General features: G+C 37.0%; 1 protein-coding gene across 1 annotated transcript in view; it reads left to right on the forward strand.

Annotated features, from left to right (window-relative positions):
* The first annotated feature begins 3,039 nt into the window (after positions 1 to 3,039).
* The window catches only part of LOC114159928 (cytoplasmic phosphatidylinositol transfer protein 1-like), a 53,664-nt gene continuing 42,776 nt past the window's right edge, over positions 3,040 to 13,927 (forward strand). Inside the window, exon 1 of the mRNA XM_028042201.1 lies at positions 3,040 to 3,578. Coding sequence (XP_027898002.1) covers positions 3,531 to 3,578 — 48 coding nt within the window. The 5' untranslated portion in view covers positions 3,040 to 3,530. The remainder of the gene's footprint in view (positions 3,579 to 13,927) is intronic.

A 13,927-nucleotide genomic window follows, 5' to 3' on the forward strand; every position in this document is an offset into this window, starting at 1 on the left:
ATGTGTGTGCTTGTCTTTCCCATGTGTGTGTTTAATTTGCACAGTAGAGCATAGAAAAGGTGAAGAGCTTTCACACTACAACTTAAGGTCCTTCTTCCCCATGCTTGTACAAATATTCTGGCGTTAGTAGCGTTAATCCCATGAGCTTCCAAGAGAAAATCCTCACTCCCCCCCACCCCCCACCCCTCACACACTGAGTGTGTGTACAACCGAAACCATCCAAGCATACTAATGAGGTAAAGATAAGCAATAGTGGCAAGCACAAGCTTATGCTCACTATTAAACATATTGCATTTAAAAGATTAAAAAAAGATAATAATCTGTTCTTTATTTATTATTCTGTGATCTACCTGACTTGGCTTTCAATAAGAAAAGTCCTACACTTGCTTAATATTCGTGTGACCTCTTCTCACACCTTTCTTTACTGTAATGATCAGCTATTCATGGAACCAGTTCTGTGAACTTTTATTCTTTACAAATAATACTGAAGAACTCTGACATTATCAAACAACGGGGGAGGACACACTCATATGTTTCTAGGGCACATTAGTCTGGATACCTGCCTAATTGCCTTCCTGCTCCTGATATCAGTTGTGTATAATAATTGCAATTGCACCATTAGATTGAGTACAAAGCGCCCTCTTGAGTTCAGAAGTGGGAACTGTCGTGTTTGGAAAACTAGGCAGGGTTGCCCTACATGTTTCAGATACTCTGTTAATTCAGTCAAACTGCCTCCTTTATACAAAAGGTTCCATCATGTTGATGGAAGTTTCATTCAGTGTTGAACCATGACGCCGTCTACAACAGGGGTTTGCAAACGGAAAACTCCAAAGTCACGTGTGGAGAATATCTACAACAGAGGAGCAATGACGAGGCTTTTAAAGGTAATTTGTTTTTGGTTTCAAACTATGCGCCATAATTTTAAATGCTCTATGTACCTTTTTTCACTGTCTGGAGAGGACTCACTCAACTGGTATCGTTCTACAAAATAAAGTGTTTTTTTTTTTTTTTTTTAATTAACTTTCCAAAATCTAAAAATGTAAATAAATTCTAGTTTAACTTCCGTAGCTTTCAAAACTAAATGTTTAATTTAGTTCACATTTGTCAAATTTATTTCTGTGACATTTGAGCCCAAACCCAGCGCCGTTTTACATTGAGTTTTGCTCTTTGCTCTTTGTTGAGTTTGCATCGACTCTCTCCAGGTACTCCAGCTTCCCCTCGCTGTCAAAAAACATTAATATAAAGCACTTAGGTGCTTATGCATGAACAGTGTCAGTCTGTCTGGGGTGTACATTATTTTATGTCTAATCCATATTTTAAAGCTGAATACTCAGTAAATACATTTTGGTATTAATATTTCATCATAGGATACTTTTTTTTTCTCCAGAGTGTATAAATTATCTCTGCTGCCCTTCTGATAATGTAATAAAACTGCATCGTTAAGAAACACATGTTGCTGTAAGTTCCCTTTAGTAAAAAAACAAACAAAAAAAAAAAAGAAAAAGAAACACAGACATATCTTTTTGCTCCTTAAAGGATGATGTGACGTCGGTCGTTTACCATTTAGATTCAAATGTCTCTAGGGACATCTACCGGAGGAGCCGGGTACTGCAGCTCTTTATGTCTAATGGTTTTAAAGAAACAACTTTAGGACGTTTTCATGCACTTCGTTAAGTGTTGTAAAACTGGTCGGTCTGCAATTTAAGCAATGTTTTTTTTTTAACTTTGCATCTTATATTGGACAGAAAAATAACAAAAGGAACTGAAGATTTTTAGCCTTACGCATGAAGCACTCAGAGGTGCTGTTTTGATTTGATACCTTTGGATACATATCTTTCCAGATCAGGTTCTGTTCATTAAAAAAAAATAATAATAAAAATAGAACACAAAACAGAGAAGACTATTACTTTTGCGCATTTTGTACTGCACAAATATTTGTTTATTTCAGTTTATCAAACAAATTTTAAAAATTTTAATTGAAAAATCCCACAAAGAAAACCTGAGCAAATTATTTCATGAATCAAGAGAAAAGGAGCAAAAGAACATGCATACCAAGCGGAGGATCTCTGAGGTTGACCAAGAGGCTGAGAACTGATGGATGACACCAAAGGAGAACACAAAACACACCAGTGAAACTTCAGCTACGGAAAATGACTCACGGAGTAACAACTCCAAATAATATGTTCCACTGAAAGTGTTTAAGCAATAATAAACATTTTAAGTAATCACATTTATTTGACTGTTATGTTTGACATGTGAGTGGACTTGGTTTAGTTTTGCTTAAAGGAACATCTAATGTTTTCTGATGGCTACAATGTTTATGTCTGTGTTGTATTTTAGTGCTGCCTTGAACTGCTTTCATCTTGACCTAAACGCAATAAACAATAAAGGTGATTAACTAATCTTAGCCCTTCAGTTCATAGCAATCAGACGGAAACTGATTATTGATCCATTAGCCGCTATTACAAGTAATCACCTAAACTCTCTAAAAGAGCTCCTTAAAGTTGTGCTGAAACTTTTTCAGGCTTTCCAGCTGTGTCGAAAATATGTCTGGCGTGCTGACATTTCAGGACCATGGTCAGCTTCAGTTCAGAACCAAGGCCAGTACCGGGACTACAATTAGTTCGTGATCAGAACCATATTTCGGAAAGAGTGCAGACAGAACCAAGAGGCTGGCAGAGGAGCGACGGTAGAGAAAGTTATTATAACTGCTGCTATTCAACGAGTTACCGTGAATGTCCCACAAAAAGAAAAAAAAAAACACACAGAAATAGATTAGTGCATAATATTACACACTTAAATATTTAACCTTACTACTGATTGTGCAGTTCTAACAGTAAAGGCTAATTCTGATTACAAATGTTGAAAACTAAGAGGTTATAACCAAACTGTGGCAAACATGTTTATATGTCTTCGTTCCAAAGCAATCATGTCATTTAAGCATTTTTTTAAGGCTCCATCATGCTGTTGATGTGTATTTCTACAGCAGGGGTCATTCATATGCATTTATTTCATATTGGTCCACTCTGCTGCTGCGCGCTCCCCCGCTTCAGAGATGCTGCTGCTGCTGCTCTGTGCCGCGCATCTCCGCACGGAGCTGCCGGAGGAAAACTAAAGAAAAGGAGGCATTCTGGTAGATTTCATCACAGTGGTGTGTTAAGACTTTTATTTCTCTGGAAGTGTTTTGGTTTTTCACTCCTGGACGAAAGCGCCAGCGAAACGCCGTCGCAAGAGACTTATTTCGGAGTTTGTTGTTCGTGCGCTTTTGCGTTATCAGCTGTTTAATGGATGCCGATGGATTAGTTTAGAGAACTGGTGAAGGGGGGTTGCATGTTTTGAAAGAAACTTGCCGTTCACAAGCTGCTGAGTGCAAAGGAGCTTCGGCACTGCGGAACGGCGGCTGCTGCAGAAGTGGAGCGCGATTTTCTGACCGTTGCAGTTTTTTTTTCTTGGATCTTATTGGGCTTTATTGTGGAGATTTTCCAACTCATCCGACGCAGCTTCCTACTGTTACCTTTAGCGCGGGGACCATGTTGTTGAAGGAGTACCGCATCTGCATGCCTCTGACAGTGGAGGAGGTAGGTGAAGTTTCCATTCATTCTCGCTGTTATGCATCCTGCTCTTTCTGCTGGGTTTCACTGTTTCACTGCATATCTGTGCTTAAAAACCACGCCGCTGCAGACCTGTTCCCTGGTGGGCAGTTCTATCTGTTGTACTGTATTGTTGTAAAGTTGCCAGCTATGCGTTTTTCCCCGTATTTTGCAGCAGAGTAGTTACAATAGAGTTGCAGTCAGGTTGTAGTCGCGGGGTGGCGCTATTGCTGCTTTTCAGTTTATAATTCAGCATTTAAATAAGCTGTTATCTATCTATCTATCTATCTATCTATCTATCTATCTATCTATCTATCTATCTATCTATCTATCTATCTATCTATCTATCTATCTATCTATCTATCTATCTATCTATCTATCTATCTATCTATCTATCTATCTATCTATCTATCTATCTATCTATCTATCTATCTATCTATCTATCTAATCGGGCACCCCTGTGTGAAGCAACAAACAATACCTCGCTCAGATCTCAGGAAGTCATCTGTATTAATCTGCTGCTATTACTAAATGGAGGTGTTGCCCTGTGTCATCAGCTCTCTCACTCTGATATAAAGCAGCCCTCAACGTGCCTCTCCAGGTTGTTTGACCTCCATTTGCACCTTGATTCACGTGACTTGAGCAGCGAGTGTGATGCTGAGTGGCGTCAGGTTAGAAATGGCTGAGTGACCATTTCTAGTCTCACGTCGCTAATGGCCTCCTTTAAGACTCGGTACCTGACCCGGCCTTGTTACAGCCGTTAATGTTTCAATGTAATTTAATGTGATTTTATAGGATAAACCAACGAAAAGTAGGAAAAACAGTTAAAGTTTTCACAAAAGTCAAAATTGTGAAGACAGCGAGGCTGGACCACTCTCTTGTAGAGCTGGACATATGTATATTGTCCAACCACGTTTTTAGTGTTTTGAAGATTGCCCTGCATTTGGCCCATCTATCCCCCCCATCAGCTTTGACCATTTTCCCTATACATCTTGAACAAAAGCATCCCCACATCACGACGGTGCCACCATCTTATTTTTCACAAAAAAGATGGTGAATCGAGTGGGGGGTTTTCTATCAGAAATGTACATTTTCGTTTCATCTGATGGGAATTCCTTTTCCCACATTTGGTGTGTGCTTTTAGGTGCCTTGTAAACTAAAAATTCTGATTTGTGGGATGCAAGACTAATAGTTGTCCTGCAGACATGTCGTTGACAGCTGTGGCTCTCGCTCCTCCAGAGCGTTTCCACTGATTGTTTCTCTAATTATGAGCTCCTCTCATGGCTATTTCTAAGTATGCTTGAAGTTTTGACATGTTGTTTATATTTTCAGATAATGAACTGGACAGTGCTCTATGAGATATTGGAATTTACGGCCCAACTCTTTCCTCGTTACTGTTTGTTTTTGTCTTCATCTGTCTGCTGTTTTTCTTGGTTTTTACCAAAATTCGAGTGCCTTCATAGAAAAGCTGTGTTTATACTGACAATAAGTTACACAGAGATGTGGTCTGTATTAGGTACTGCTGGCAATTGGTAAGACTGGGTTTTATTTAGGGGTTTCAGAGTCAAAAGGGAATAATGCAAATGTGTGTCATACTTTTCATATTTTATAAGCAAAGAAGAAAAATCCCTTCCTAAGATTTGTCTTGTTTTAGACAATAAAATTTGATTAAAATGCAACAAGGTTTACGGTTGTAAGAGCCAAAGTGTTTTTAGAGTTTAAATTTATGGCCACTGTGTTTCTTCCGTCGGGATGCAAGCAGGCTTTATGTATAGAATCAATGATTTAGAAAGTAAAATTAAAGCACACACCTGGTCATATTAGGATAATCTATAGTGAGTATTTCCTTCCACATTTCCTGTTATACTTTCTAATGATTTATAATAATAATGTACTTTTGAATATTTTGGGAGCTTTTTGATAAGATTGACTGCAGATGGTTAAGTCCAACTTAACAGATGGCAAAATTAGGGAGCGTTAATGAAAATTTGATGCAAAGGTTTGCAAAGTTTAGCATGTCATACATCACCCTGACAGAGCAGGTAAAACAAGGGAAGATAAAACTAGATTGATCCCTAGATGCTTTTAACTAGACAGTTTACCAGCTTCCTCTAAAACTCTATTGATCCTTGGTCCCTTTTTTTGTGTTTTCTAGGAGCTTCATGTTTCTAATTACCAGCATGCTCCTTCATCACCTCTTGTCTTGAGGCAGATTGTGTCCCGTCTTCGCTCCACTAGTGATGAAACACACAGCAACACTCCACAGCCTGACGAAAACAGTTACATCTGTTGTTGTAATGACCATAATGCTGGTCAAATGAATCTATTAATCTGTCAGTGGCTTGGCAAATGAACATTTATGATCTATTAACAGCAGACACGCCGCTGCTTGCAGAAACAGACGAGCGAACGGTCGTTGTCCCGTCACACAAACACACTCATGCTCGCGGAGTGTGCACCTGTGGGGATTTGTATCAACTCAAGGAAACTGCTAAGCTATAAAGAGACTTCTGTGTGTTTTTCTAAGTCGCTTTAAATGTATACCTTGAGGGCAAATAGATAAATGTATAGGTCCTTCGCAATTTAATCAGAAGAAATGGTTTATCATTGTAGAGTCACCTTGATTGGTTCAAATTACATAAAGCACAGCTTGGTGCTGATGCAGAAATTGAATAGACGACAAAACACATCACCACAATCGCCTGAGGCTGTATTTTCTTTTTTTTCAATTCCTGATAAGTTCATTTAAGGTCTCGGTGTTTTTCTTATGCTGCTTTCCTTGCTTACACAATGCATTCTTAAGATTCACCAACCAGATTCTCCTCCAGAGGCCCCTTTTTCAAAAACCTCTAACAAAAAGATGACAAGACAGCAAAAGAGCTTCACCTGCTGCAGACATCAATAGTCTTCATCATTAAACTGCCAGAGGCGGTGAAAGTGAAGTGCTGCAGAGAAAAACGAAAGAAGAAAAAAAACACAGCAGAAAGCTCCTGTCATGACACCCAGAGCTGAATTCTGTAGCCCAGATGTTTCCTTCTGATTGTGCCAATGGTTTGGAGATTTATGAGGCCACTTCATGGGGTTATACATTACCTCACTCTGTCAGCAGAAAATGAATTATGAGTGTCACAAAGTACACCGTAAGCTCTTCCTTGGCTAGCTCTCCGTTTGATACTGGTAATAGCAGATGTTCCCTCATTAAAACTGCTGATACTGATCGTGATCACTAGTTGACACTGAGTCACTCTTTTGATTTTGAATTCTCCCCATGCTGTCCTTATATGATTTTGTTTGACTTTTTCAATCGTTTTTAATTTAAACAGAGTTTGTAATTCTTTCAATCTGAGTTCCAGTTGCCAGAGCTACAGCATGTGACTATAGCTCGGCTAAAGACGATCCTTGTTACTCCACAAAAAAGATTGTGTCCAGTTTTCAAATTGAAATTATGTAGTCTCTTCAGACTCAGGCTTCCTACACAATCTAGAACAGACTTTGATTAGTTTTAATCATTTCCTAATGTGAATGAGTATGGAGAAAGCAATTAAGAATATGGAAAAAGGTTTGTATTTTCAGCCTAAACTCTCTATTCAACTCTAAATGTTGATCTTTTACTCTGTCCCTCCTTTCTTTCTTCCCTGCATACTTTCCTGTGACCTCCCACATCCCTGTATTGTCCTTTCAGCCTTTTTCCTAATTTTCTTCTTAATTCACTTTTGTTTCATTTGTGTCCCCTTTCTTATTTCCCTGCTCCAGTCTTTACTTCCCCTCTTTTCTTCTTCATTTCGGGTGATATGCTTCCTTTTTATGGTCTTCCTTCCTTATATCATACCTCCAAGCATTTGTTGTGGCCTAAACTTATGTCTTTTGAAGAAGAGAAGAAAAGTAGATAGCTCTGTCCTTTAGCACTCATAACCCTGAGAAACAGAAACATTACACATTAAAATCTATCAACACAGACACACCTAAGAAAACAAAAATGTTTTTATTTATGTTTGTTTTTAAAATCATTTTGTTACAAAAAAAACCCTATTTGTTAAAAATTGATATTTTACTCTACTGATTAAATGTGAGAAATTAGTGACAAATTAAAGGTTTTAATTTTTCTTTTACATTTCATTTCATTGGAAGATAAAGCTATGGGGACAAATACAGTAAATGTTGAGGGTGCTGCAATGGATAATGTCACAACATCAATGCTGAATGCAGCATTGCACCAAAATGTAACTTATAATAGGTTTCTCATCATGGTGCATCAGCTTTATGAAACAGCAGTGGGTCTTATAATAACAGCAACAAGAAAAAAACGTATACATGAATGGAGAGAGCATGCAAACACAAAGTTAAACAGCCTAATGTACTTTAGAAGGTGTTTATTTAAAGGTCAAGCAAGACATCACGTTTGAGTAAATTTATATTTTTATCAACAATAAAACATGAGATTGACATATTTGACCAAAAAAAGAGAAAGCAATGTGGTAAGATAACAAAGTTTAGCAGCTAAAGACAAGACAAGAAGACACTCTCTGAGAGGAAGCAGTATTGGTGTTATATATTCGGCAAGAATAGGAGGGGGGTGGAGTAGTAAAACAGTCCCATGCAGAGTTCAAATTGTTACCTTCTAGAGACTCTCTTAAATTGTCTAGCTTGAGGTCATTGCATGCACACAGTACAGAGAAACGTTATAAATAGTCGTTTGGTCTTACCTTCTTACAGATTTTGGCATTGCTTCAGAGTTTCTAGTTAAACTAAACCAGCTTAAATTTAGTTCTGATAAAACGTTCCAATTTTCATAAAGTGCTTTACACAAATTTCTCTGTAGGCGCTGAGGCTTATTAAATGCTTATATAATGTGTTCTTAATTGTCTTAAAAAAGGTGGATTGTTTGATGTTTCTTGCTCTCACTTGCTCAGATTTTTGCGTTGAAGCAGCAGCCAGTTTCTGGCCCCGTGAGACAGACTGAGGGAGTCCCCGGTGTGAGGATAATTGAAATGCTGGTGTTGTCCTCAAATTGTGCTTCAACACTTCGCCTCAGTTTATGGTGACTCTATTGAAGGTCCTTTTCTGCACATTTCCTGAGAAGATATCTTGCTGAGAAGATTTCTTTCACAGTTATCTCTCATATAAAACATGATTTCGGTCCTTCCTTGTATAAAATTGCCAAAACTGTGTTTGGTCACTGCTGGCCTCACTAATCTCTATGGTAAGAGCTGTCATTTAGAGCGTCTTCTCTGAAATGACACTAATGTTGCACTTTGTCTCTGGTCCAATGGATGCTGCAGATAGGCTCCTGCCCCCCACATCCATCCAAGGATCAGGTACAGACAACAAATGGAAGACATTAACTTTGATCAAATACACACATACAGTATATATTAATGGTTAATATCTACATTTGTAAGGTATGCAAATATATTTAGTTTTATCACCGCTACTCTCCTGTTAAACATTTCTAATGGATAGATTATTTTTTAAAATCATCAGTGAAAAGATGTTCCTTATTTTATTGCAATCTGCAGGTTTATCTGACCTTGTCGGCAAATGGAATAAAAAGGCTATAAAAGGCTTTAATGTGATAAAGTGAATTAGAAGATATCTCATAAGAGGGTTAGTGAGGGTTAGTGATGACAAGCATTAATAGTTATTGGTTATTTTTTTGTATTTCCTTTTCAGAGCTTTTTGCTTCCCATAAATTTTTCAGCAGTTTGCATTTTGACAATCTGTTGACCTCAATGCAGGATTCATTTTTAATAAAATGAATTAATTGTTATAATTATGTCATCAAATAAGACACAATGGGGAAAGTATACATGTTTGAAATGTGCAGAGAAAAAAAGAGAGTGGGTTGCTGTGGTAACATCCTAAGAAACAGTGACAATGTAAAAAGGCGTACAGGACAAGCAAGTCAGAAATGACTTTCCTTTGCAGCAACATTTATTATCTGGCAGACACAGAGGGTCAAAATGTTTCTATATATAGTCGGCACTAAATTAAGAGCTGTCAGGCCTATGTAGTTTGTCAAGTGGAGCACTGACAAGTAAGATGAATAATCAGGACTTAGTGAGAGTCTATGATTGTGTTTGCATAGTGTATGTGTATGTGGCTGGGACTGAAGGAAACTGTTGTTGACAGGAATTCTGCGCTCTGAGTGCATGCTTATTAATTTATGGGCATGCAGTCAAGAGAAGGCAGATGCCAAGTGCGAGGTGAGGTAGGAAAAATAACAAAGAAACATTTATTGTTAGGGACAAAATGACAGAGACAAGGAGAGAACAAACCCAACGAACTCCAGCTGGTTCATAAACTAAATTCAAGTCGTACTGATTTTCACTGAGTAAAAACACAAAAGAATTAGTAATATTTTAGTTGGTCTAGAGTTTAATTACCAAACATTGCTGTGCTAAGGCTTTGCAATAAAAAAATAAACATCTAATTGACCTGTTGGGATAGTGAAGGACAGAGTGAGAGCTTGATGCGTTTTTCTATAATCTACTGAAAGTTTACACCAAGAAAAATTAGCTTAATCTGTACCAGCGAAAGGTTGCTCAGAACTATTTCAGACATATTTTATAAGTTGTTTAGGCTGTTTTCACAGCCTTCACAGCTGTGCAGTGCAGCCTAAATCAGTGGAAATAGTATATGATATAAAATATTAACACAGTAGTACTAGTAATATTATTTTGAAAATATCGCCATACTTAATCTAAAATTTATTAAAAATTTAACTGAGCAGGTTAATGTAAGGAGTTGATATAAAAGTGGAATAGAGAGAATTGATCTGGATCTATATTTGATTCTTTAACCTTTTGGTTTGTTGTCTTATTAAAAACCGAGCTTTTTTTATTTAATGTTTTTATTGCTATTATTTTACTTCTTGAGACTTCAAAAACTACATGTATATATTTTTTTTATTTATTTTTTTTTTTTACCTGAGAAAATACCAACACACCTGACATCACCTGCCCCTATACTTGTATTAGGTAAAAATGGAAACCTACATAGGACTCTATGAATCCTCCATCGGTTAGCTGCCTAAATGAGTGTCGTTCCGATCTTCCTAAACTTCATTTACTGTTAACATTCTGTCCAACCAGGAGGAAACAATGGCTGCTGAGAATAGAAGCTGTGCCGATACACTCGGTCCGCCGTCAGAGTTACGGGACAGGAGTAAGAAGAGGCGAGCAGCTGGACATGCAGGACCATAATGTGATCACAGAGTATCAGGATGATTTGTGTACACTGCTGATGGATTAAGTCTGTGATCAGAGCGTCCATAAGATAATGTGGTCACCTGCATTCGTCATTTGCTATTTTCTAAATTAAATGCACTCTCGGGAGGAAGATGATAAAAATAAACTATGGTGACATTTATAAACTATAAATGTCACTGCACCAAATATTTCTTCAACATAGCATTTTGAAATGTGTTTCTCACTCAGTATAGCTATATGTTTTGTGTTTGCCTTGTTCATTCGCGCTGCTGACGTAGTGAAACTATTTGTTTATAAAAAGTAAAATACCAGCACATTTTCTTCTTCGTAGCATGCTGTGTATACTATTATGCAAAACATGTTTGCATATAGTACGTCAATATTCTTTTGATCGAATCCATAAACTGTTTTTTTTACTCTTTACAATGACACAATGAGAGAGAAAGGATCATATGGCCTACTCCATTAGCTAGGAGAGGAAACTTCGCACAGAGGTGCCTCGACACTTATCATAAGGTTTTCTGTAGTTCAAAAGAAACTAAGTTATTAAAGCAGGAGAAAACCTTATCCTGTGTTATTTGCATAAGTTTTCCAGGAACTGTGCAGAATCATATTCAGAGCTGAATAACAAATGAGGCATAGCAACAACAACAAAAAAACAGTTCTCATGCTAATCTTAGCCTAGGACCAAAGGAAACTGTGGCATGTGAAGCTTCATTGAATTTGAATACTTTAATAAAAGTATTTGACTTTGACTATGTATTGTATAAACCTGTTTCAAAGACAGAAAATCTCTTAATAATGATGTCGGTACATTTTATTTTTCTTCTCCACACTTACCAATCAGAAACTTAAATATGTGAGCCTAAAGTAAACCAGAAAAAACACACAAATTAAACTGTTTTAAAAATTTCAATCAGTATAAATTTGTCAAAATTTTGTTCAAACATAGTAAATGAAATTTAGAACAAAAATTTGAAATGTTTATTATTGTTTTGTCCTTTAAATTAGCAGGTGTAATTTTTATGTTTTCCATGATCCTTTTTCTGTTTTTCTGCCTGTTTTGGCCGATCCGTTTTGCTTCCTGAGCCAGATGTAGGCTTGTTAATTTTTTAACTTCAATAAAGTCCGGTATGCAACATGGGGAAATCTCCCCCTTCTCATAGTGCACTCTGTTGTAAGAACATGGCATCTTTTTTCCTTGTTTTCTTGACAGAATACATTTTTTTATGCAAAGATTGTGTAAATTCTTTTATTCATTGGCAATGATAGTTTTACTACATTAGCCTCTTAATACATAAAAACAATTAGGGCAAATGAAACCTTCGGTTTAAAAATAAAAAACCTTTGATAAAGGTAAATGGTTCTTGTATGATGAGAAATGGGATTCATCTTAACTCTTAGAGTTAAGATGAAATAGCAGGAAAAGTGCAGGAAATAGCTGACACTTCTTCTGAAAGGCACAGTAATCATTGTCTGAATTCAAACTAATGCAGACTCTAATCTCTAACGCTCTTATTCTGAGGGAGTGGGCAGCGCATTTGTGTGGCGCTAATTAATTTCCTTCCTCAAATTAAAGCAAGCGATGCGACCGATTCAGTCAATGAGCAACGTAATTATCGTTTGATCCTTTGAAAGGCTTTCAAAGAGCATCTAGGTGACACCTCTGACACAAAACCAGCCAGCTTCCCCAAAATAATAATTAGCTCAACGCAATTAAATTCCCTAACTTTCAGCTCTCACTTTACAGATGTCATGTATGAAACCAAACAACCTTGGTCTCAATGAGCTGTGGCACACTCAGTTTATTGACTACGACATAGACATGCACTATGATACAAATTGATGTTTGAACTCATCCAAATATTTGTATGACATATCAGGTGAATGTGTCTTTGGTAGCCATGGGAACATTTGAAGCACACAGGTAAAGAGAAATCTCTTTGATGGTGAAAATCACTGCATGTGTGCATTGAGCTCACATTGGTTAAGGTTTGTGTGTAGCACAGGACTGATGATACAGTTTTTTAATTCAAATTAAAGTGGTTTTATTTTTGATCAATTATGATATGTTTAGTTAGTCCTGAAAATCTGCTGAGCAGCTGTTGAATCTGGGGCAGCGCCTCTGTCGCTAGAAAGTTCACATTTGGCAGAGAAACCTCGTGGAAAACACCAGATGCTCCACGTTTGTGTGCTGACGGCGACTTTGTAAGTCCTGCCATGTGTTTGTGTGGAGCTGTGTGTCTGAAAATCATACAGAGCCAATGATAAAATGCACTTTTCCCTGTTTCTACTTCTTCGTAAACCAAGATTGGTATTAATGCAGAATAAGAACCATTTTATCCAGTTGTTCTTTTTTTTGTTTTTAAGATATGTTTCCACATCAAGAACCAGATTTACAGATTCGTTGTGTGGTTTTCTGAAAAAAAAAAGTGTTTAGATTTGTGGTCATTATTTCACCGCATAATGCACCATACAAAGCGGTATATAAGACTTATTCCCTTTGTGTTAGATATGGCATTTTATAGAAAGAAATATTTTTTACTGTTCGTCTTTTTAGAACAAAGTGAAACCAAAACGTTACTAGAAACACACACCACAGCTGTGAGGGTGGGCAGCTGTGGTCCCCACCATCACAGCTGCCCAAGAAAAGAAAAATAAAAACGACGGGATTTCTCTAAATAAGATAATTGGTATTTAATACCAATCATCTTATGATGATTGGTATTAAATACCAATATATATATATATATATATATATATATATATATATATATATATATATATATGGGGGTGTGGGCATGTGTGTGGGGGGGGTGTATTTGTGTGCATTGTATGTGTATATACAATACACATCATTGTTACATACTGTAACATCAAATTGGAAAACATGGTGAAGATTTCTATGAAGCACCTTGCTGTGAGCTCCTCTTTTCATGGATCTCTGCAACTATGAATGTTACTGATTCATAAGAAGAAATATGTTTCTATTCCACTACATAGTAAAAAAAAAAAACATTTTTTCTTCTGTACACAGGTTAGTAATGCTTTTGTTTTCAAATGGTAGCTGTGATAAAGATGCTTTACTTAGAAAAGCTGATGCTCTTTCAGTATAAGTATTTCTGGTAA

Source organism: Xiphophorus couchianus, chromosome 16 (genome assembly GCF_001444195.1).
Source record: "Xiphophorus couchianus chromosome 16, X_couchianus-1.0, whole genome shotgun sequence".
Taxonomy (NCBI): domain Eukaryota; kingdom Metazoa; phylum Chordata; class Actinopteri; order Cyprinodontiformes; family Poeciliidae; genus Xiphophorus; species Xiphophorus couchianus.